The 26664-nt window shown below is 29.0% G+C and overlaps 1 protein-coding gene across 1 annotated transcript in view; it reads left to right on the forward strand.

Moving 5' to 3' along the window:
• LOC117171597 (mucin-4) overlaps positions 1 to 26664 on the forward strand; it is a 118919-nt gene that overhangs the window by 45668 nt on the left and 46587 nt on the right. The window contains exon 2 of the mRNA XM_033359043.1: positions 10548 to 10921. Coding sequence (XP_033214934.1) covers positions 10892 to 10921 — 30 coding nt within the window. The 5' untranslated portion in view covers positions 10548 to 10891. The remainder of the gene's footprint in view (positions 1 to 10547; positions 10922 to 26664) is intronic.

The raw sequence follows: 26664 nt of genomic DNA on the forward strand, positions 1-26664 counted from the left end.
ATCATCTGCGAACGCTAACCCTCGTACCCTTACTGTTTCGAGATCCACACCCTCTTCGTCGAAGAGAGCCATTCTTAAACACTTGTCCATAAATAATATATAATTGGTTTACTAAAACCTTTCAAAAGCTTGTTACGATCGGTATAGGCAGCGATGAGAGAGTAAACTTTAGGGCAAGTGTCGCATGGATTGAATATTCAGGGTAAAATGCAAAATATTATCCTACTCATAGAGTTTTAATTTTAAATAGTTTTCAAACATTATTTAACACATCAATGTTACAATTTTTTAATGGAATTGATTTAAATTGAAGACGATCACAAGAGAAATAATTACAGATTAAATTCAAAAGTGTATGCACCTGAGTAAAAGTGCTTCGACTTGAGTTCGACTTGTTTATGTTTTAAGTTCGTCTCCAAGACATCGATGTCTGGCTGCGTCTCGAAACTGACTCGAGACATAGGGCTTCGTTTTACTTTTATGGCCACGACAGGTGAGTCGGCGTTTACTTGTCTCAAGTCGAGCCTTGTCTTGGCTAAGACGACGTTTACTTGTCTCTAGACAAGCCTTGTCTTGGCTGAGATGGTCGAAACTTTTTCGGCTCATAAATGAGAATAAAATTGATGAATGAGAAATTTGTAATTATTAAATTAGTTATTTTTAATTATAAAAATCAGAATCTATAGGTCTGAACGAGTATAACCCTTAGAAATTTTCTTAACAAAAATAAAAATGGTAACTTTCTAGAAGGATCTCCTAAGCCGTTAGAAATACGTAAAAAGAAACAACATTTTCGGTATCATCATCATACAAGTATAATACAAATGTAAATCAGTAAATGAGTTGCAATTTTTTAATGCTTATTACCTTATTTTATCTCCTTTCATTAGCTATATTTATCGAACTATTATTTTAATTATTAATATTATTATCGAATTATGGCCCTTTTACTTGTTTAAACTTATTTTCAGCTTTTTTTGCTTACATTTATGCAGTTTTATTGTATTTTAGATTTTAACCTCTGATATCTGCAGACATATAATAATTGGCAAATATAATATAATAATAATAATAATAATATAATTTATAATTTTGAAAAACGACTTCGACTTTAAATTGAAACGTTCCAATTGAAAATGTCCAAATTGAAAGTCTTAATAATATATACGATTAAAATTGAATAATTTTTTATTGAAACTTTCAAACTATTTTAAAAACTTAAGGTTATAGTGTGAAAATATAAAAAAATTTCATTCAATTAATCCTTTAAATATTTTATCATTTTCTTCAAATTTTTAACTTGAGGGCATATATAATAGGTGAAATATGCACATTATCGGTATTTTTTAGCAAATCGAGCTGAACACGGATTGAGATGTCGAGTTAAAAGATAAATTACAAAAAATGGTCAAGAATATATCTATGATGTAGATATTTCCAACTGATACATGCCGTTTACTTAAAAAATGTGTATTTTAGACCTTATACATTTTTTGCACATTTTCGTTCTAGTAGATAACTAAAATTGCTCTGTATTTTAAAGTGAGCTCCGTTGTCGTTAATACGAACATTTTATGTTGCGTGCCACACGCGAAAGACTTCAACAAATAACCGTTCACAAAAATCTTTTATATTCTTTAAGATCTATAAATTGACCTTTGCTGGGTGTTCTTTTGATGCGCTTGTGATTGGTCTGATTTGAATTTAAGTCGAAAGACAAAAAAGGAAGTTAAACATTTAAAAAAAGTCGGCTACTGTACCTAAATTTCTGTATAAATAGTCCCTTTGTCAGGGCCTTATAAAAATGATGGATTTTTCACTAAATATTTAATGTGGGAAATTTATTTTCAAATTAGAGTTATATCGTTGGCATTTCAAAGAAGGTGTAAAATTCTAAATTCGAAAATCTGACAGTGATGTCACTTTATCAGTTCATAGCGTTTATAAATAATCTGTGATGTTTCATTCAGACACATTGCACGTATACCCCAGACTAAACACTGTGTTCAGCTTTGATTTGATTTTATTTCAAATTATTTAAACAATGTTGAAAAGAGTCACTATATTTTGCAATAGAAATAAAAATAGTAATAAAATCTTATTTTAAAGGTGAGACTATAACTTTTCAAAATCTTGGTTTTAAGAAATCGGAAAAACCGCGAAATGACTGGGAATTTTATATTATGGGGAATGTGATTCAGTCATCAGGATTTTCATGTGCAATGTACTAACATGCAAATTAAAACAGGTTTTGTATATTTTATTATGCTAATTTTAAGTTGGGGCAGGGAATTTGTGAAGAATTCAGAATTCTAGCGTGGATTAGGAAAATTCCCAAAAGAATTACAATTCTAACTTGCAATAACGAATTGCCGACATAATGTAGGTTTCCTAATATCTTAAAATGAAATTGTTATAATAGCACAATTTTTCGTGCGACAAGAAAGCGGCTGTTCGCCAGCCCTCGACTACATCGCTGGTAAACACCCTGCAATTAATTTTTTTTTATTAATCCTCTTAATAAATGAAGTTAAATCTTATTTAGTACGCGATAACCCATTATTAGTATCAATGTATCAAAACTGTCTGCAAACTATATTTTATAAATTTCAACAACTGAACTTTCGAAGCTGATAAAGTATTTTCTCGTTGTAAAATGTAGAATCTAGGCTGTAGTAGAGAATAACAAACGACGAGGGATAACAGAAGCTGGACTCGAAATTTCGGAGCTTGAAAGGTTTTAGAGAGGGCTTTTGGATATTCAAACGCACACAAATATTTCCTACGTGATACGTACTACATAGCAATACGTATCGCGTTTCGGGAGTTAGCATTAAGGGAAATACATCGATGGATCCAATTCGAATGGCTCACCGCGTGCTCCATTGTATGGCCGTTATGAGATTAAAGAGACCCTGGACCCCTTGTGAACTAAACCCACACTCCCAGTTTCTCCCTGAGCGTTTCCATACCAAATAAAGAAGGGAAGTTGTCTCTTTCCTCTCAAATGCTAACTTTTAAGGTCAAAAGTTAAGGGGTAAAATTATAAGGACCCTCGTCAAACAGGTGGATTTGCCTGTTCCTTATCTTAAAAAGCGACTTAGACATAGCAATATTCTACTTTCATCAAGTTTTCAGTAGGGATTTTCGAGGGAAAAAGTTAATGCGAATTTAATTGAAAGTTATTTAGAAACTTTCTGAATTGAGGGTATTATATTAAGCTCAGCGCCAGCTTGAAACGCTGTAAACTTGGGGTGGTTTTCAAGTTGATTAGGGGCAATTTTATGTTTCGGAATATTCCTATTTATAGGATTTAAATTTTGGAAAACCTTCAATACATATGCTTCAATTTTTGTATTATTTATGTATTTTTAAAAATTAGAGTAAACAAAATATCCATTCTCATTATTTTGAGTTAAGATTAAATTCGTTTGGTTAAAAATTAGAAGGCTCTCTTATTTTACAGTTTTTTCAAATTACCAATTTGCTAATTTGGAAGCTTTCTCATTTTTACGTAAGAGAACTTTGATACACATACTAAAAATAATAAATTTTTACTGTTATCTGAGAGGCATACCTCATGGACAGTGTATCGTTAAAATCGCAATGCTTTTTAATCAGAAAATAGACTTTACATCATAAGAATAGCCACCTATTTCTGATAGAAAATTAACTCTTTAAAATTGGTTCTAGACTATTTTGTTGAAATTTTCTTTCTTTCTTTTTTTTGGGAATTAATTTTTTTACTGAAAATTTAATCTTTCCATTTTTGGGTGAGAATTGATTTTTTTATGAGTAGAAAATCCAACTGTTTGGTTGAAAATTTATTTTTTTGTTTGGAAATTCAGCTATCTGGTTAAGAATTCATTTATTTTATGAAATATCCTCTTTTTTGTTTAAAATTCATATTGTTAGCTTACAGATTCAACTGTTTGATAGAAAATTCATTTTTTTACTTGAAAATTCGTCTGTTTCTAGAATATTCATCTATTTTTGGTTAAAAATGCAATGAGTGAAAATTGATTTGGTTTGGTTGAAAACTCAACTATTCGATTGTAAATGAAACTTTTTGATTGAAAATTACCTTTTTTTTGACAATTCGGTTTTCGGATACAGAACTAGATAGCCAAAATTTTTTCGAAAATAGGTTTATTGATTCAAAAATTATTCAAAAATCAAATACACCTTCTGGTAATATGATATGTCCAAATTCTTATTTTTTAATATAGAAATAAAAAAATTTTATTTTACTGTGAATTGGCTAGCTTTGTAATCAAATCTTTTTCAACCGCATTCAGAAACTCAGCATCTCGAAACTATGTTTTTATTTTTATTTAACTGATTACATTTTTATCGCATTTCGCGGCCCAGCCTGTTCCAATTTGTGGTCAGTGTCACTTTGAGGTTATCAATTGACACATATATTTCCTTGTAACTGGATGACTTATTCCAATTAAATTTTTTTAAGTTTAAAACCACAATCCGTCATGGCGATTTCGATTTTACAATTTTTTTTCGCCATACTAAAAAATGTCGAATTTACTCTTCAATTTCCGAGGATAATTACCCTTATTTTCCTGTTTTGAGATAATTTTGGGCTGTGAAGGCCGGAAAAATTGACATTAGAAATTTGATTTGAAAAGTGAAAATTATCATTGTTCTTAAATGAAATGCCTTGTATATTTGAGGTATAATACTGTACAATATATTCGCAGTACAATATCTCGGTTCTTTGTAGTCTTGTGCTTATCGAGTTCACGCTTTGATAAAGCCAGATGTAATTCTGGATATTGCAGAAAGCTCGCGCTCTACAGGGTGAAATCATCCCGCATCAAGCTCGGAAAGATTAATACAAGAAACTACCCCTCGACCCTACCTATCTGTCCCTCCAACTCGACAACGCCTGTCTGATATAATGTACGACTCACGCGCTGTGTATAAACTGCATTGAACACGGGAGAATTTGACACGGAACACCTTTAAACTTCCTTACATGAGACTTCATTTTCATATAAAAGATAAATTTTGAATTGTAATGATTAGATTTAAAACGAAAATGAAAAAAGTGGTTTTACAGACTATTTCACCTTTTCCTCCTGTTTAAAAAATATCCTCATTTTCGCCTGTTTTCAAGAAACTTCCCCCTTTTTTGCTTTTTCGTTTTAATTAATAGAACTCAATGAAAAATCCAACTATTTTTGGTTATAGTCTATTGGTTTTTGTACAGAATTTATCCCGTTTTGTTAAAATTCTATAGTTTTGTTCAACAATTTATTATTTGTTCAGAATTCATCTTTTTTTTTTAAATTCCACTGTTTTGTTGAACATTCGTCATTTTGGATTGAAAATATAGCTATGTGGTTGAAGATGCGATTGTTTTTGATTAAAGTTTAGTCTTTTTTTCTGTCAAAATTCGACCGTTTGATTGAAAATTCATTTTTGTAGCTATGAAATTGAACAATCTTGTCGTAAATTTTATTATTTTGTTGAAAATTCACCTACACTAGAACCTCGATTTTTCAAAACTGTTTTTGTGCGTTCCTAGAGTTGCTAGTCTCCGCACTTTTGTGATAAGGACAGACTCAGAGGCCGCCTCACAGCGCATGAGTTGCAAAATTTGAGTTACAGAAATCGAGGTTACAGTATATTTGGTTAAAATTCATATTTTTTGGTAGAATATTCAACTGCTTTGTTGAATATTCGCCTTTTAGATATATTCTTCTTTTTGGAGTAGAAATTCAGCTTTTTGTTTAAAAATTGGTATTATTTATTCGAAACTTTAATTATTTCGTTGAAATTTCACAATTTTTGTTAGTACATCATCCTTTTTGGTTGAAAATTTGTCCTTGGGCTACAAATTCAACTGTTTTATTGAGAGATCATAGTTATGAGTTGAACATTCAACTTTTTTTGTAGAAAATGCTTGTTGACTTTAAAATTTCAAAATTTGGTAGAAAATTCAACTATTTGATTGAAAATCAACTTTTTTGTTTAAAATTCATATTTTCGAGTTAATGTTTCAATTATTTTGTAGACTTGCTTTTTTTAGGTTTAATTATTCAACTATTTTAGTTGAAAATTTTACTATTTGTTGAAAAATTTTTCTGGGATTTTTGTTCTTTTGTTAATAATTCAACTATTAAAAAAAAAACTGTTTGGTTGAAAGATCATATTTTTGAGTTAAAAAGTTCAACTATTTGGTTAACAAACTCATCTGCATATTTTATTGAAAATATAATATTATTCGACTTGAAAACTTAAGAATGTAAAGCGTTTCAAATTGAATTAAATATGTTATGTATTTCAAAGAAATTTAATACCCTGTTATTTCCTTATCTTTGTGAAAAATCATTCTATTTTTTCTGTCTTGAGAGCATTTTGGGCACTGAAGTTGGATTTGATTAAATTCAATATTTTTCTAGTTTAAAAATTGAACGTTCTAAACAAATGTCAAAATAAATTACTAATAAGGGCCACTTTTTTGTGCCAAAGGTATGACACAAAACCCCATTTTATAAAAACGTTGCAAACCGCTTACAACCTTTTGTAACAAATTAAAACTACCCGTTGTGCAACGTTTTGTAGGGGTTTTCTAACTTAATTTGATTCTTAGGCATTTTTTGTGGTGATTAAATTAAATATTAAATTTGTTTATTTTGGTACTCTAAAGTTAATTTACAATCTACAACTTCCTACAATAATTTTAAAGACAATGTTTGAAAGAGATCATTTTGAATGACAATAGAACAATGAAAGCAGTTTTATTTCATTCTGAAAACTTGGAAGATTTTGTGAAGAGTGGTTGAGAAGTTTGAAAGTGGAATACCTGGAATATCAAGTTGGATTAATAAAATAATAATAATAATTCCATCCTCGGTGCAGGGAGGAGAAACGTTGTTCTTATCCGATACCGAGCGATACAAACACCGGAAAAGTTTCTCGCATACAGAGGAAAAGTATGAACGTGCTCAGAGCTCGAAGTTCTTTGCCAACCAAGGAACTTCTCGGCGACTATCGAAATGGAAAAGCGTGCTTACGTCAATCCGACAATCTTTCTTCTTCAACTGTTCCTTATTCAGTCCAAGACCATCCGCAAAACTTCCACAGAAACCTAGACTCAAGGAATATTTCCTAGTATATATAAAACTTTGCAAAATCTGCATTTATCTATTTACAGTTTACACCTCTGTCTGGCTTATTATAGTTAGGGCTGCCACACAGCCCCTTATTCACTTTTTTTCAAGTCACTTTTGAGTCACTTTTTAAAGAATAAGTCCCCATAGACCGAATTCACTTCAAGTCATGCAGAACCGCGGGTGATATGTTCGGGAATAACTTGGAAATAACGAGACACGTCTTTTTGTAATTGACATAACGACATTTTTACGTGTTAGGTATTTACGTATTTAAAAATTGAAAACGTGTAATTACAGTTTTACAAATTTTGCATTAAACCTCGTGCCTTTTTTTAGACTTCGTAATTCTTCAGGTTTTTTTTAAATCTTAGTTTATCTAGTTTTTTCCGCTCTTTAATCCAGAAAAAATCTTAAATAATAAAAAGGTAAAATTATTCTAATTTTTAGCCTGAACATTTTAAGAATAATAGGTACTAATATAGCCTACTTGCCATATATTTTCTACGTGGTACTTTTTGGGTTTTCAAGAGAAAATTATTGTTGATTTTCTTTTTTAAACTTTACCCTTTTTGAAATGTTTTGAATTTTAAAGGTTTTTTCTTCTTTCAGTTTGTCAAGTTATTTTCACCTTTTCGAAACTGATGAGAAGATCAAACGAATAATAAATGGTAAAGAGGTTTAAATGTTGCACTTTAAATCGGAAAAATGTTATTTTAATTGGACAGCGATATAATACGTCAAGAACTGTAATGCGAAAAAACAAAGACTCAGTCCGCCTTGACATTTTAGCAAACTCGAATAAGAAAACTCTTAAAATCTCTAAAAGGGCAAGAAGAATTTACCCTGTATCTTTGCCGGTTTTACCCTGCACCCTAGTCGCTTACCCCGTACCCTAAAGATGGCGAGGGCTAAAGGGGAGATTTGAGCCACTTGATTAATGTCTTAATAGGTACGAAACCATTTTTGGTAGGCACATGATGCCTACTTTGACTATATTTTTTTTAGAACTTTCCATAAAATAAACATATTTTCGAGGAAATCTCCCATAACTCGTTAATTACTACCACCCTTCAATTAAGATTAGCTGTGTAAGTATAAAAAAGTTTCGAAACACACTTAAAGAGTTGTTTTTAAAGGGGATGAAAAGTGAAGACCTTTTGCTGCTAAAACGAACTTTCTTCGCGAGAAAAGAGGCTTAACGTTACAATTACAATAGCTATGAAAATGAAACATTCTTCCAGGAACTTTTCTGTTCCGATTCCATCGATTGTGAAACTTCCGTTCAGTTTACAACCTATAAGTATAGCCGAACTTGCTTCGAAAAAGAATGACAAGATTTCTACAATACTTTATTGTCATACTATAATTAAATTTAATCCAGGGTGGTGTATTAAAAATGTCAGAAGATTAAAATTCAAGTCTTTGAACATTAATCGTCTTAGTTAAAATGGCAACTGTTAGATTTTCAACTAAAAATGTCACTATTCTAATCGAATATATGTACATAATTTGTTTGAAAATTCACCTCTTTGGTTGTATGTGTAACTACTTTGTTGTAAACTTTTTTTCGTTGTTGTTAAAAATTAGTTTTTAATCTAAAAATGTAATTATTCCATTTTTGGTTTTAAAAAAAAATTTTTTTAATTGAACATTTAAATATGGATTTTGTAGCGACTTATAAGGCTTCAAAGATTTAAACAGTTTTTAATGAATTTTAAAGACTATTAAAAGTTTTAAAATGTTCTACGGGATTTTAAAAGGTTTCTAGAGACTTCGCATGATTTCAGAAATGTTGAACATTTCAAATAATTAAAAAATATATAGTGTATTTTTACGTATTTAAAAATTTCAAGGGGTTTCACGGAATTTTACAGCATTTGCGGGATTTATAGGATTTCAAAAGAAATCAAAAGATTTAATAAAATCATAAGAAATTTCTATATATTTCGAGGGACTTGAACAAAATGGAGAGGTTTGCAGATATTTCAGAGGATTTCAACATTATTTTAGGGGGTTTAATAGATTCCAATGGATTTCAAGGGATTTTAAATCTTATGGGTATTTCAAAGTGTTTCAAAGATACCATCATTTTTCAAGGTATTTTGAAAGATATTACAGATTTTAAGCTATTCACGGGATTTCATAAATTGCAAAGAATTCCAAAAAACTGAACAGAACTTAGAGTATTTGAAGATATTGTCAAAAAATTTAACGTTGCACATTTTTTCAAGGTTTTTCGATTAAATTTGTAGAATTTCAACAAATTTGTAAGGACTTTGAAAAGGCATTTTACATATCAATAATATTTGAAAGATTTCAAGGGATTCCAAAAAATATCTAGAGAACTTTAGAAAAATATAAATCGACTTTAAGGGAGTTGTAGAGATTTTTAAGGATTTCAGGGATTTCAGAAAGCGAGGGCATTTAAAACTTTTGCAGTTGTTGAAATTTGGTCTTTTTGGAATGAAAATTCATCTATCTTGGTAGAAATTGAATTTTTTAAATTAATAAATCAATTCTGATTAATGTTTTTTGCTTGAAATATCATCTATTAAATTTGTTGTCGAGAATTAATTTTAGTTATTTTTTATTGTTTGGAACTTAACTATTTTGTTAAAAAAATTTGTTTGCCTAAAATTACTTTTTTAAACTGATAATTTATGTATCCTATGTTTGGTTGAAAATTCATCTTCTTCAGTTGAAAATGTATCATTTTTGTCGAAGAATATTAATCTTCTTGGTGTCTCATTTACCTGTTTGGTTCGATTTCGTGTGGAAAATTGATCTTTTTGATATAAATTAAATTGACATGAATTACGTAAAATTTTAGTGTTATATTTTTGTTTGAAAATTGATTTTTTTATTTGAAAATTTTCCTTTTTGATATAAAATCTTTATTTTCGGGTAGAAGTTTTTAATTTCGTGTTAAAATTTCATATTTTCCGGTTGAAAATTTAACTGTTTTGAATTAAATTCGTCTTTTTGGCTTAAAACTTCAATACTTTGTACGAGATTTCTCTTCTTTATTGACTGAAAAGTCTTTTTGGGTTTAAAATTAAGCTCTTTCGTTGAAAGTTCCTTTTTTTTATTAGAAAATTATTCTACTTTGACTTAGGATTCAAATTATTGTTGAGAATTCATTTTTTTATCAATGATTTATCAATTTGGTTTAATACTCAACTATTCGGTTGAAAGTTTATTTATTTTACATGTGTCACGTCATTTATGGATGACCCCTTATAAAATTTGGTGTGATTGTTGTTACTAAACATTGGATTTTTTGCATTAAAATTATTGACCTCCTGATTGTAACTCTGTAAGGATGTTTTTTTTTATAATTAAATTAAAAATCAAGACGGTCAGAAAAAAGTCATAGAATTTTGTACATAAAATAATTATTTTTGTTTGCAGAGGATACAGACGTAGCAGCTGGTGGAGTGGTCATTTCAGTGAGGAGAATTAAGGCTAGGGAAAGATCATTTGGAGAGCTGGGCTGCTAGAGCTAGAGGCGGTCTCGAGGGAGGACATCGCCGCTGTAGTGAGAACTGGGTGAGGTTGCTGATGTCCGCCACGAGTCCTGCCCCTACTGCTCCTGAAAGGTGCTCTGGTCCCCAATTCAGGACGACTAGAGAGGAGTCATTTTTTTCCTTATCTCAGAGACCCGACTGCAGCTACTTTTACTCAGAACCACCATCGCTTCCTCATTTTCAGTGGCTTCCGTACCTAAACCACTGCTGCGTTCGACACCCCTCTGAATGTCTTCACACATCCAAAAGTCGTGCTTGGTGAGGAAAAGCGGATTATTTTATTTTATTTTAATTATTTTATTAATGGACATTTTAGATTGTGACAACAGAAATTGTAAATCCATTCAACGCACCTATATAACCAATTCCTATTCAAACCATGCAGAGCTCGGACTCAAGCCACTGTTGACCTATACTTTTTGACACTTTTTTTTAAAGCTGCAAATATGTGGCAACTATTTTTAAAAAATGGACACTAAAGCTACTATTTTCTAAGATTATTAGTTAGCGAAACTATTTTTTCACTTTTCCTTTGAACATATTTTGAAAAATCTTCTCTAGATTGTCTATAATAACATATCCGTCGTCTCAGAAATCGATATTTTAAAAGATTTCAAACATTCTCAAAACATTTCAAGGGATTTATAGAAATTTCACTAGATTTCAACGAATTAGTGTCATCTGGGTTCAGAAGCTGTAAAAGTTTGCAACATTTTAAAAGAAATTTTAAGAGATATTACCAATTACAAGATAATTCACGGAATTTCAAAGTATTTCAAGGAAATGTACAGATTTGTCCTGACCTACGGAATTGTATAGGATCTCCTAGGACTTCGAAGATTCCAAACATTTTTTTTTTTAATTTGAAAGAATCTTATGATTACAAAAATTCCAAGGAAGTTTAAAGGGAATCAACGGATTTCAAAAATTTCAATAGACTTTCGAATATTTCTCGAGAATTTTTGGGGATTGGGGATTTTAAAAAATTTCTACGGATCTCGTGATATTTTATGGGGTCTTAAAAGGTCTCAAATATTTAAACATTTTTAATGGAATCTAGTGGATTTAAAAACATCCTTAGACTTTTATAAGATTTTAAAGAATTTTTGTATGATTACTGAAAATTTAAATAGATTTAAACATTTCGAACATTTTATGGATTTCTTACGGTATTTACAAGATTTCAAGATATATTACAATATTTCAGGGATTTATTCTAGTATTTCGAAAGAAATAAAAACATTCCATAAGATTATAAGGAATTCCTATATAGATTTCAAGGGATGTAAAATTGGTAAGTTTTCTAAGCATTTCAAAAGAATTCGAGGGTTTTTAGATATATTTCAGTGGATTCAAGCGGATTTCAAAAATTTTAAGGGATTGCAGGTGTGGGATTTTACTTGATTTTAGAGGATTTCAACATAGCTCAATGGTTTCTTTGTTACATTTCATTAGATTTCAAAGGATTCCAAGGAATTTAAAAATAAATAATTTTGCGGGATTTTAGATCGATCGAGGATTTGATCTTTTTTGAAAAAAAATTTAAGATATATTACAGATTTCAAAACGTTTTATGGAATTTTACTCGATTTTTGTGAGATTACTAGAGATTATACCAGATTTAGAGGAATTAAACAAAAGGTTTTTTTATATAGATTTATCTAATTTTTTAGAAATTTCAAAGGGTTTAATAGAATTTAGAATATTTTAAAATGTCAAGGTATATTGCCATATTTCATGACTCATAGGATTTCAAAAGAAGTTAAAAGATCTTAAGGGGTTTCTTTACGGATTTCAAAGAATCCTAAAGGATTTCAACGATTTGCAACTATTTAAAAAAATTTGTGTTACTATTGACACTATTTTAAATTTCTGACATGAATTCGAGACTTATATTTGGATATATCTTCATAGAAGATAAAGAAACACCTACGAATTCTCAAAAATTGATAGGAATTTTTTTAATGTGGCTGTTTTTTTACTTCTGAAAGCAGATTTTTTCAAAACCCCCAATTTTTTAGAAACAGGTATTAATACATACTTCATCTATCGAGAATTTCGTTGTTTGTAAATATTTCATCGTTTACGAGAAAAAAAATTATATTGAAAACAAATTCTGTCATCAAAAATATATAACTTATGGGATGCCTTTTTTACAGTAGCAGAAACTGCGAACAAATATGGCTAAAAATAAAAAAGTTGGAGCTTTCCAGAAAATCTTCTTTATTTTTTTCTCATCGAATTTTAAAAATATGACTAAGCTATTTTCAGGAAAACCTGACGTTTTTTTATTTTTTCTAATATTTTTGAAAAGTTTCCGCCATTATAGCAAATGGATCCATCAGTTTTATGCTGGCTAAACGATTTTTGTGGCAGGAAGTATTTTTTAAATATATATTTTTTTTTCTCGCAAAAGATGCAAGATATCATAAAAGCACAAGAGATATATTCTGTAGAGCTTTTCTAGATTGTACAAACCCTTACGTGAACATTTTTTCTACCTTTCATTATTTCCGAGAAAAATGCGAAAATTTCATTTGTTTTCAATAATTTTTTTCAATTTAAAGCAGCAATTTTTGAAGTATAAAGCTCTGGAAATATGTAGTTCATATTGCCATATATTTCTTTAAACAAATTTAAGTGGTATTTTTTAGGAAAGACAATTTAAAGGATTTTAGAAAAACAGCCTGTATTTAAGCATTTTTCAACAATTTTAGTTATTTATTTATTTTTGTAGCATTTGAAAGGCCTACAATTTCTGTGTCGAAAATAAAGAAGAAAATTCTGCATTTTTACGCTCATTCGAAAAATAGTGCATTTTGAAAAAAATGCTGTCAGTTTTTGAGAATTCGCAGGTAATCTTCAAATGATAACAATTTGCAACAATGGTAGCAATTTAACAACAACAAAATTTTTGGATCTAACTGAAAAATATGATTTTAAATGGAATTGGTCACATTTAATTCTGAGAGGTCACTGTATTGGTAATTTTTTGACACTGGAAACTTTATATAATATCAGAGAGAATAATATATTTGGTATATATCTCTCTGGTAATATATTTTTTAAATTCTCGAGACGTCACATCCGGAAAAAAACTTTCAACTAATCCTGATTGGCTGAATACTACTTTCGCTGTTCCACCCAATCAGCAATGTTTCATTTTACCGCGAAAAATTCAAAGAGGATACTTTTTAAAGATCAAAAAAAATTTAACTTATTTAAAAAAGCTTTTCCTAAGATAACTATTGTGTCAAAAGTCAGATCTCTGATAAAAATAGTTTTTCTGTTATTTCCAGAATCAAAATAATATAACTAATGATGTATTTTTTCAAACAATCTCTATTTTTAATGAATAAATTTGAAACTCAGAAAAAGAATTATTTAAAAAAATGTTTTTTGCAATTGAATTTTGTCTCACTATTGCTTCCGAACAATTTCTTTTTTCGAGATAACTTCTGGAAATTTTATAACATTTTTTTGCAAAGAAAACATTTTTTTAATTCATTACTATATTTGAAGATTCTGCACATGTTTGTTTTCAAAAATGGAAACAGTAGAGTTTTAGCAAATGTTTCCCCCCAAAGAGCTATTATTTATTAAAATTCAACCTATTTTCGTAAATTTTAAAATTTTTTATTAAAAATAGTGTTTTTCTTTTATAAGTCTTTTTATTTAATGAAGAAAAAATATGCAACTACACCATTTATTTTGTTGAGTTGGTATTTGAAAAAATGTTAATAGAAGAAAACTATTCTTTTTCTTCAAAATTTGAATTTAAAATGTTTATATATACCATTAAGTAATTTCCCTTTCGGGGTATGCGTGACTCACTCGGTGGGGCAGGGAGTAATGTGTACACAGTAATGTGTGGTTTTAGATTTGTGATTTTAGATCAAATAAGATAGATAAAATTTGTGAATTTAGAATTGTATAGATCTGTGATCTTGATAAAGATAAAGGTTTTGTAAGATTTATTTATATTGTTAGAGACCAAAAATTGAAGTAACATCATTAAACTAGCCCTGAAAATTTACTTCTTGATTTTATATAAAGGGGAAAATTTTATGCGAAATTCTGATGTCTCTTCGAATTAGGATCTTTGTTACATTTCCAAATTACTTATTTAAATGTATCAAATTTAAACTTGCTTAGTTGTTATAAATTAAATAAAGAAATAAGATATAGCTTAGGATTATTTTGGCATGATATCTGCAGGTATTCAAATTTAATTTTATGTCTCTTTTTCTCCATTTAAAAGAAACCATTTTTTTATAAAACTTTTCCTGTTCTCATGTTCTCATGGGAGAGTCAAGCCTGAAATTTGATCGGTTTGTACTTTAAAGGTTAAAATTCCTTCAAAATTGAGCAGCTCAACATTGAAAGCTTTTAACGCTGGTTGTTTGTTTGATCTAAAAAAAATTATTTGCTTATATTTGAACGCTTTAAAAGGCTAGAATTTGGTTCAAATTCTAATGGCTTTTGAAGATTTATTTTGAAATTTGAATACTTTGGAGACTAAAACAATCTCTTTGCTTCTAAAACTTCAAAGTGAAAACGGTTAGATTTTAATGTTTTTAACTTGTGAAGCTTTTAAAATACAAGTCCTTTCAATCTTCAAGCGTCAGAGTTTATGTGCTTTCAAAATGAACTTCATCCCAGATTGTATAGTCGAAAGCTTACCTCGAACGTATAAACATCCACCTCAATTTTCTAAATTGCTTTTTGCAAAGATAAATTCTATACATTTCTAGCAATGCTTTAATATTAATTACATTGCAATTTGAAACTTTTAGCTCGTTTTTAAAATGTTAATAAACAAAATGAGATTATTAATAACTAACATAATATGAATCCAGATTAAAAATATGAACCATTTAAAAGCCTATTATTAAAGAAACTGTTTATTATTAAGTTTTAAACATTTCAAAAACTACAATTAATAATTGCGAATTGAAAACGTTTGAAATTTAAAAATAATATATCAAACGATTTTGAATTGAAAAACTCCTAATTCAAAAGATTTTATATCAGGTCAAAATTTTAAAAATTAAAACTAAAATTTGGAAATGTAGACAATTTTATTAGAATTGAGTGAAAATTGTACATAACTTCTAAATCTAAATTAAAGAATTTTATTTTGAATTAAAGAACCTCGAAATTGAATGATTTCATATTATTAGAATTTGACAAATTCAAAAGTAAATTGAATATTTGAAAATTGAAGCTGCTCAAATTTTAGACTTTTAAATTTTTATTGTATCGATATTTTTTTTGGATTAATTCGATAATTTTTCTAAAATAAAAAAATCAATTCGCCGTCATTTTCAATGGTTCAAACCAAAAAAAAATCAATTGTAAACTAGTAAATTTAATTATTCTAAAAAAATAACGTTTAAAATAACATATTATTTTAAATCGGAAAAATGAGGTTGAAAATAATTCCTACTGCGGACGAACTTCATTTAAATCTGAAAAATGTTAATCGTAAAAAATTGTGATATTAACAAATTTATAAATCTTTCAAAAAATAGCCATTTTTAATTTGTTAATGCTGCCTTTTAAAATGTAGCCATTTGAATTTTTATTGAAAAATCAAAGCTTATAAAAACTCTAAAATTATAACCATGCCAAATTTTTAAAAAACTATTTAATTACTGATATATCTATTTCATATAGTTTATTTTTTATCTATTTTGATAAAACAGAAACTCGAAAAAAATTTCAATTTAAGATTTTTAGAATTATTATTCATTCTTGAAATTTTCCAGTCAACATTTTTTCAATTTTAAATGCTTTTTTTAATCATTTACTAAAAATCGGACAATTTTATGTTACATTGAAAATGAAAAATTAACAAAAATAATACAAAACCATATAATTATATATCATTGCAATATTTGAAATTACACAGTTTCAAGCCTTTCTATTTGAAATTGTTTTTTTTCGAGTTGAATTTTAAATGTTCAATATTTTGGAACATTAAAAATAAAAAATAGTTAAATTTTGAATGGCTGGTTCTAAAATCCTTTTATTTTTAGGTGGAATTTTAGAAATGATTGTTCTAATTTTTCATTGTTTTGAATATATCCTGCAGGTATTTAATTCAAAATTTTATAATTACAAATCCTGTAAACTGATATTGTACAATTTTTAAATCTTCTAATTTTTTATTCTACGATTTTGAAGCATTTAAAGAACCAGATCATTTTTTAGTCTAAAATTGAAACTAAACAATGTAGAATATTCAAATAGAAAATTATAAAATTGGAGACTGACAGTCGAGGCGTTCAGTATGAGTTTTTGAAAGATTTAATAGTAAAATCGTCTTGACTGTATTTGAATTTGAAACTACATCATTGTGAAATTGGAAACCTCCAAAAATTAAGAAATTACTGACCAAATATTTTCGGATTTAAGCTGTTGAAGCAAAAAAAGCTTCAATTTTAAATTAAAATTATGTAAATGTTAAAGATGATAAAAGGACACTGTAATTTTCAATCGTAGATTCTTATAAATAATTATGATGAGAAATCACTCTTTGAATATAAAAATTGTCAAACAGCGAAGCAACTTCTTCTGAGGGCGACTACTTTCAAAGCAACTTTTTCAGTAAATAACGTAGATCTAGACCTGTATTTATTTGTTGACATACCTACTGACTTTGATGAACGATTTTGTACGTTCCACCATTTTAAACACTATTCACCGGTAAAATGTGAAGAATTTCTCAATATAAGCGAGGCATGCTGATCCTATATTTCTTTGAATTTTTTAATAAGTAGATTGAATTTTTATTCGAGTAGAAACACTATGGAGAACAAAAGTGGTGAGATAATTAAAATTCTTTCTGAGTACAGGTTGCAGAAATGAAGGGTTGCAATACAGAACTAGATAACCAATATATTAATCGAAAATGGGTTTATTTTTTATAATTTAGTTATAATTATAACTTAGTAATGTTTTTTCAGCCTTATTGTAATCTGCAGTCGAGTTTTGTCGAATTTTCGGTTATTGTCCATTTGATATTTTCAACATCCACATCAATTTCCTCCAATCTGGATACCTTTTGTTGATCAAACTTTTTTGCCCTCAATTCAACAACCGTTCGTTTTTTCACTCTTTTGAAAAACTCAATTTTTTTGGTTATCCAGTTCTGTACTATCACTCATCAATTAAAATATTCATTTTAAGTTTATTTCAGGACAAGAAATTTCTTAAAGAATTATAATATTGGCTTGAAACAGGTCATTTTCTACCTGAAACAAAAAATGTTTTAAAATAATTTCAATTTTGATTTATAAAAAGGAAATTGACAAAAAATCCCGGTTTTACGTCAGAATTCCTGAGATTCTGAAAATAAATTTTGTAACTTAGTATAATTCTGTCTTGGAGCATGGCATTTCTGTAAAGGGATAGGCAATTTTCGTAAAGAATTATTATCTGACTAAGAACAGAGAATTTTTGTCATGTTACTGGAATTTAAGAAAATAATGTTAATTCGGATTTCGAAAAAAGAGAATTAAAAATAAAAACCCTGTACAGTTTCAGAATTATAATTTATTTCCAAAATTCTCTGTTATAAACTCAGAAATATTTTAAATCTTTTGATGTTTAGAATTTTTTTGAAATCTTTAAAAGTCATTTGAAATCATTCAAATCATTTGAACACTTTTAAATTTACCGGGAAAAATTAACAATTGACTGAGAGAAACCCGGGAAGACATGAGACCATGAATTTAAATCACCCATCGGTGGAAAAGTTCGGAGTTTTATTGCTCAGGAAAAAGGCAGGGATCTTGACAAAATCTATAAAAGGCACTTTAAATGACTGTCAACGATAATACATTTAACATTTTAATTTAAAATTGTGTTATTCAGTTTCTAAAACATTCTACACTGAGAAAAATAGATTACGTGATTCAAAGAAATGTACCTATTGAATACGCCCAATCAAATATTGTTTTGACCGAAGACAATTTTTCTTATTTCAAGAAATATTAGTAATTTATTTCACATGTATTTCTGTTTCTATTTCTTTTTTTACAGTTGCTTTATTATGAAGATTATATATATATGTATGTATGTATGTATGTATATGTGTGTGAGTGTGTATGTTTCGTTAAAAATTTTATGATTGAAAATTTAACTATTTTTTTTTTTAATTAGGTCCTTTTGGTTTAAAAATGCATCTTTTTTAGTAAAAATGTAATATTTTTATATAAAAAAGCAATTTTTGGTTGAAAATTTATTTTTTTGTGTGTGTAGAATTCATCTATTCCTGATTTAAAATTAAAATCTTTTTTGCCTGAAGATTCCAATATTTTCATAGATAATTAACTTTTTGATGAAAATTAATATTTTTTGTTAGTCAATAAACTTAAATCTTTTTTTATTCAAAAACCAAGTATTTTTTTGAAAATTCGTCTTTTTGATTTAAAAATGCATATGTTTTAGTATATAAGTATCATATTTTTTATATAAAAAAGCAACTGTTTGATCAACTTCATCAACTTGTTTCAATTAAATTCTTCTTGATTTAAAATTAAAATGATTTTTGCTGCAACATCTACTATTAAATTATTCGTTGAAAATTCGTCTTTTTTGGTTGTAAATTGAACTATTTTGTAGATGACTTAACAACTTTCTATAAGAATTATTTTTGTGTTGAAGATTCATGAATTTAGTTGGAAATTCATATAGTTTAATTGAAAACTCGTTTTTTTCGTTGTTGAAAATTAATAGTCATTTTTTTTTATTCAAAAACTCTTCCTTTTAGATTGAAAATTCATCTTTTTGTTTGAAATAAATAAATTTGACATTTCTAAATTTTATTCTGGAATTTCATTATTTTACTACATTTATAAAAGATTCTACGTTTAAAATGTTACAATTAAGATTAAAAGGAATATTAATATTAATGAGTTTACTGCTAGGAATGAAAGAATTCATATTAATGTAAAAAATGAGACAGGGAAGTGCAGAAGGAGATTTTAAGGGGGGGGGGGGGTATGCATTTTTTAGTTAATTCAGAATTCCCGTATTGCTTATTTAAGTATCACATTCGTTCCAAAAAACTGCTCCGATTCAGCTCGCTGATAAGTCTCTTGAGTAATCACCCCAGGCAAAGAGCTTCAGAAAGTCGTAATGTGTCAAAGGTCACACATAAATGCATAAACTTACTGATAATCCCATAGTAAGATCCATTAGTATCCAAGGTTTTTCATTCAGACGACTCTTCCTCCTCTGTCACTCTTTATCACACATTTTTTATTAACTATTTTTCTCCGCTCTTTTATTTAGTTAATTAAATCGAATTGTTTGGATTTCTCATAGGCCGCGTCAATTAATTTATACGTGAAGGTTCTTGAGACAACGTAAAAGGAATCATTGAGGGAAAATTGCTTTACCAGAGCGAGAAAACAGTTGCAAATGGACAAAGTTGAAGAAAGTGAGAGTGGAGACTTCTAGGAGACTTGAGGAAGTAGACATTGACCATGTTTAGTGTGACTTTAACGATTGAAGAGTTTGAAAGGCGGCAGAAGGGAATAATAAATTTCGATTGTCTCAGCTTACTCTTCTTCTCGGGTGCTTTTTACTCTCCAAGTGTCGAAGATAAAAGCTGCATGGAGAATAAGACTCGCATGGTAAAAAGGGAAAAAATGAACGTAAGACAAGTCCACTGAAACGACTGACACCTTCTTAAAAATAACTTAGACTCTTGATTCACAAGGGCTTCCTCACAACGTACCGCCTTCGTTCTAGAAGTTATCAAACACCTGTTTTCGTAGAAGATATTTAAAATAATTGATTTCACAGACTCACACTTTTTACCTTCTATTTTTAATACCTTTGGTATTATGTAAATGGGGAGCCAAACCAAACTGTTTTCCAAATATACGGAAATTTATGCTTTCAATATCCGAGAGAGAAAACGGAAGAGATCTATTCGTAAATAAAATACCCTGCGGCGAATGTGATACGAATATATAAAATTCTGTCGAGATAACAAATTCCTTATGGACTCTGCTATTTTATTTATTTTATTTTCCATATTTTTTTCAAATTCAATTAGAAATGCTTCTCATAAAATAAACAGGAATAGAGTTTGCTTTTATGACATATTTGAGACGAAAACCTCTATTACTCAATTAAATAAATTTACGCTTATACAGTAATCCCGGGAATTTGTTCGATTCCGGGAATTTTTTGAAATCGAAAATTTTGAAATTTGTTTTTACTTTTGCAATAAATATACTCTCGATCCTGGTAGAAAATTCGTTTTTTTTTTAAAGTGAATTATTTTTTATTGAAAAGTCTCGTATTATATTTGTGGTTCTCTTTTTGGTTCAAAACTGTATCATTTATTCGAAAATTGAATTATTTGGTTAAAAATGCAACTATTTTGTTACGAAGATTTCTTTTTTATTGAAAATTGATCTTTGTTTGTTGAATGTAATTCTTTTTCATTTAGAATCAAAATGAAATTAGCTTTTTCATTAATAATTTTAAGCACTTAAAACATCGGGAAACTAAACAAATAAATATTAAAAAATAAATAATTATTTTCTTTATGATATAAATTTTTTAAATGTACTGTATGTTAAAATTCCCATTTCTGTGTATCCGTTCACTTTGAAAAATCACAAAAAGACATCTATAACTTGATTGGGGAAAGAAATCGACCGGGCAAAACCCGGGCATTTTAATTGATCCGACCTTTGGACATTCTGATTACATAACAAAGGAAAAAAGAGGATAGTATATTTTTGGTTAAGAATTAATTTCTTTTAGTTAAAAATTCTACTACACATTCGGTTGGAAATGTTTTTATTTTGTTGAAAATTCAAATTTGTTCTCTCTTTACTTTTTTAAAACGTCATCTTTTTTCGTTGAAAGTTAATTCTTCTTTATTTCAAAAGTATACTATTATATTTTCGGTTCAGAATTCATCTTTTTTGGTCAAAAATTTTATCATTTTTTTTTGCCGAAAATTTAACTATTTTGTTAAACATTTGTCTTTTTGAATAGGAAATTCATCTTTTGGTACAAAATTAATCTTTTTTAGCTCGAAATTTCACCTGTTTTTGCGTTGAATTTCATCTTTTTTTGTTTAAAAAGCTGATTTTTTGGTTAAAGAGATTCATATTCGTAGTTTGGGAATTCAAATATTTGGTTAAAAATGAAATTATTTTGTTTAAAAAAGTCATCTTGTTTGGTTGAAACTTCGTAGTGTTCTGCAAAAAATGTATTTTTTTCTTGTTGAAAGTTTATTATTTTTATTTGAAAAGATGCTATCATATTTCAGGTTCAGAATTAATCTCTTTTGGTTTAAAATTGTACTATAATTTTTTCTGGTCGAAAATTCAAATGTTTTGTTGAACAGTCGTCTTTTTGGATAGGAAATTCATCCTTTTGGATTGAAAATTCGTCTTTTGGCAGAAAAATAATTTTTTTTGGCTTGAAGATTTAACTTTTTCAACGGATCTCCACGTTTCGAGACTCTCTGAATCCGAAAATTAGGTTTTCACTATGGCGTCTGTCTGTCTGTGCGTCCAGCCGTCCGTCCGTAAACTCGATAACTCTCGAAAAAATGAACGAATCAAAATCATCTTTGTCACAATTTTTTTAGGTCCTAAAAGAAAGAACGAGTACGTGAACCGGCCATTTTTGATAAAAATTCAAAAAGTGAGCGCGTTTTGAAAATTTTTGAGACAACTTTTTTCTGAATTTGAAAATTCTATGGACGGATATTTATAGTATTAAAAAGAGCAAACAATTAATTCTTATGACTTTTTTCGATAAAAAGAAAATTCTCAGAGTTATAGCGTTTTCAAAATTTTTGTAATCAACCGATAATCAAAATTTGAAGCCGAAAAACGCACGATATGAAAAAAAGTCAAAAGAAGAAAAACATTTCTTTTTGAAAGCCCTAGAAGATTATCATAACCAATTTTTGGATTTTCTTCAAAAATAGAAAATTCAAATTTTGATTGCACAAAAAATAATGGAAAATAAAAAATTCCATTTTGTGGACAAACTATGTAGGATACGAAAAAAGATGAATTAACAAAAATGGTTATCCCAAAAAAGATCTACAATTTCGTTACAAATCACTTCTTGATAGGACGCGTACTTTTTGTTTTATTCGTGAAAAATAACGTTGAAAAAAAATAAAATAAAAAAAATGTGTGGAAAAACGACGAAAGTTACGAGAAAAAAATCCAACAAAACCTGTTTTGGGATGAAGTTTGTCTTTTTCTGTTCGAAAATTCGATCATTTCATTGAAGATTCATCTTCAAGTATTAAAAATCCGTCTCTTTTGCTTAACAGTTTAACTATTTGAATGTAAACGCGTGTGTTGGGTTGAAAATTAATCTTTTTGGGTTCAAAAATAAAATGTTGTCCAATACATTCGAATTTTTAGCTGAAAAACAAAACCTTTTTGTGGAAAATGCAATATATTTCGACTTAAAATGTTCTAAATTGTTTAATTTTTTTTCAATATTTATATAATAAAGCAATTACTGTTGAATAATTATTACTAAAAAGGTGATAAACCAAGTGGGGAAAAATGTGTTTTTAGACCGGGAAAACCAGGAAATAGTCTGGAATATTGCCCCCATTTATTATTCTTTATTACAAACTTTAATTTAATTCTCGTGAATAACATTGTCGTCCAAGCAGAACGTAAAATATTGTCTAGAATTATAAGGATGAATAGAATATCATAATGCTGGAAATGTCGTTTCTTCAAACTTTCAAAGTCTTCAAAAATGCAATTATAGTTAGCTTTTCAGTGAATGCACAAAGTATACATAATTCACATACGAGGAGCTTGAAAATCAGACAAAGGACATTCTTAAATATTCGCGAAATGAAACTGCATACAAGAAAATCTATTTTTTTAAAACGAGTTACCCAATACACAAGCAGAAAAAAGAACCTTACATTTTACTGAAAACCAAGTTAAATTTACCGATCTTCCTATAACGTATTTGGGCAACATGACAGTTCAGTAAACGTTGTAAAATTATAGGCAAATAAGAATGACTATCAATGATGGTTACTAGTACCGATTCTCAAGTGGTGCTGATCAGTAGATTTTACCAATCCAGTCGCTATTCTGAATGTACAGTTCCTGGATGCTGCAATTACGAATTATCATGTCACTTTAACGAATAATATAAAGAGATCTGAATTATGTTATCGGCGTAAACTACAGTTAAGACAGCACTATAAATTGTGAAAAAGTATTGCTAAAAAATAATTAATAAATAAGCGCACAGTTATTTCTTATATATATTTTCGGATATACTTATAATTAATCGTTATATGTAAGTTATAATGCTTATAATACAATAAATATTTCGCACGCAAGGGGGGGGGGGATTCGAACGCATAAACCTAAGCACATCATATCTAAATGTCGGAACAAAAACACGACTTGCTCCAATAAACTCTCAAGTGTACGCGATCTGTGAAAAAGTTGTGCCATCCAAAATTGTATTACTTTTATAAAACCTCGTCCTTGCAAAGTGGGAATATGGAGTAATATGACGACTGTCACAGAAATGTCAAAAAGGAATGTTTTTTAGGTGATGCAATCCATTCATTGCCGATTGCGTCGTGAATTCACCCGGTGCTCCGCGCGGATAGGTTGCGTTACGACTTTAGGGGCGAGTTAAGTAAACCGATCGGATCGGTAGCATGTCCACTACACTACTATTGTAATCTCGGTTCAGTGGATTTTACATATCGTTCAGTATGTAATACGAGGGAATAGAGGTTTATTTTACTGAAGGATAACCGTTGAATTAACCTTAATTTGACTGTGACATTTACGAAATTCTAAGTGATTTTGACATTTTTACCCTCTTATTAAGAGTATTTTATACTGTTACGGTTACAAGAAACCCTTTACAATTCTTGATAAGTAAATACTACATTTCTTTTTTCTGCGTGCAGTTAAATTTTGAACTTAAAACGGTTTAACGGTCCAGAACATATTTTATGAGTTACTGGGCCATTCTTTTTTTTCTTTTTTCTTTAAATTGTTATCTCTTAGCTTCCATCTCAAAGAAACGAAAACGAATTGTTATTCTTTGTCATTTGCAAATATACCCAGAAGGTCGTGAATCCAGCCATTCCACGCTGCTTACATCGCAAGAAAGACTCGGGTCGATGGAAATGATCCCCGGAGAAATCACTGCAGAAACTATGTCTGTCATGCGGACAAGCGCTCTTTAAAATGTTTTTTTTTCTATTATTCCTTTTCAAACTCCTTTTTAATATTCTATCCCTGCTCAATATCTCTTTTATTACATTTTCTCTCGTTTTCCTTTGAGGAGAGAGGTCCTGAAAAATGAAAAGTTCATACCAAGCAGGTTTATAAGAATTTTATCAATTCTTTACTCAGAGGAAGAATAAACTTAATTACGAAATCATTTTTGAAAAAATGTGTGTAAGATTAAAATGAAATGGAGAATTTAAAGGAAAATGAAGTTTGGAATTTTAATTTCATTTCAAGCGTTACTTCAACTTGATTGAGAAACTCCCCCGACTAAATTGAAATTCAACTTTCAAGAAGCGTTCGAACTTCCAGTAAATGCTGTGTTTATAAAGCAGCTTCTTCCTTACTGAAAACTGGTAACTTAAATAAAGTCCTTGAATTCATCCTTTCATTGATTAATCGGTTAGACAAATTGAAAGTTGAAAAGGTCTTTGGAAACGTTTTACTTATCACTTTCAACGAATTTTAAAGTTTTTAATTTTAATAAGTTTCAAATTTCCAGAGGGATCAAAGAAGTTATATATGCTGCCGAATTGATTTTTAGAAGTAACTTTAAGTTACTGTTAAGAATGATCAGACTTGTCGCACAGTCACTTTTAGTCTGTTCTTTTAAAATCACTTTTTAGTCACTTTTCAAAAAAGAAAGATAACTTTAGTCACTTTTTTTTCAATAATCTTCTACGGTATTTTAAAATCTTCAAAGAATTTTTAATAGATCTTAATAATTGGAAGAAATTTTAAAAAGAATGTTAAGATTTTAGGGTATTTTTAAGAATTACAAGGAATTACTAATAGATTTCAATAATTTAAAGATTTTGCTTATTTGTATTAACTTTGAAAATAAAAATTTCTTTCTGCTAACATCTAACGTTTGTTTTTTCCAAATTTAATCGCTTAAATAGCTAGATTTGTTAAAAATATAGAAATAATAATTACATTATTTTAATGTCGTGGCAAAATGTTTAGCCTCAAATTAGAAAGGGCGCTAAATTCAAATTACGAAAGTGTTAATAACACAGCCACACAAAAAAAAGTGTGCGGATCTGGTAACAAGACACACGTATTCCTATGGATTTTTGGGCGCTGAATTCAAATTCAGTATCAAAAATTTACCCATCACGTCATGGTTGAGTCATAACCTCAAAAAATGACGAAAAATCATGCACTGAGGCAAATAAATTTCAAAATAATGCCAGTGATGCAAATTTTCACTTCAAAAACATGTCGACAACTGTGAAGGATCAACCCTTGCCTGATATCAACTTATTTAACATAACTTTACCCAACAGAACCTGACCTCACCAAAACCTGAATCAACAGAAATTTATTGAACTACACGTAAAACTCTGGAAGCATATTTTCCCAGTAGCAAATATGTGCTACATCGAATGGGTCAACTCGAGCCTAATCTAGAAATAAATCTAACCTAACCTAGAAATAAATCTAACCTAACCCAACCTAACCTCACGAAACACAATTAAACTGATTGTGTTGTCCCGTTGTGTTTGCGGTATCGTTTGATTCAGCTTCGGCTTAACCTACATAGAGGTCTAACCTATCCTAACCTAACAAAACCTGACCTAACCTAACCGATTACGCTGGCAGCCCTGTTCTTGCGTATAGTATAAATATATCCCTTAAGTTTAAGAAAAGCAGAGAGAAAAAATTTTTGAATAAAACTCTTATTCATTTGCATGTTTAAGTTAC

Source organism: Belonocnema kinseyi, chromosome 4 (assembly GCF_010883055.1).
Source record: "Belonocnema kinseyi isolate 2016_QV_RU_SX_M_011 chromosome 4, B_treatae_v1, whole genome shotgun sequence".
Lineage (NCBI taxonomy): Eukaryota > Metazoa > Arthropoda > Insecta > Hymenoptera > Cynipidae > Belonocnema > Belonocnema kinseyi.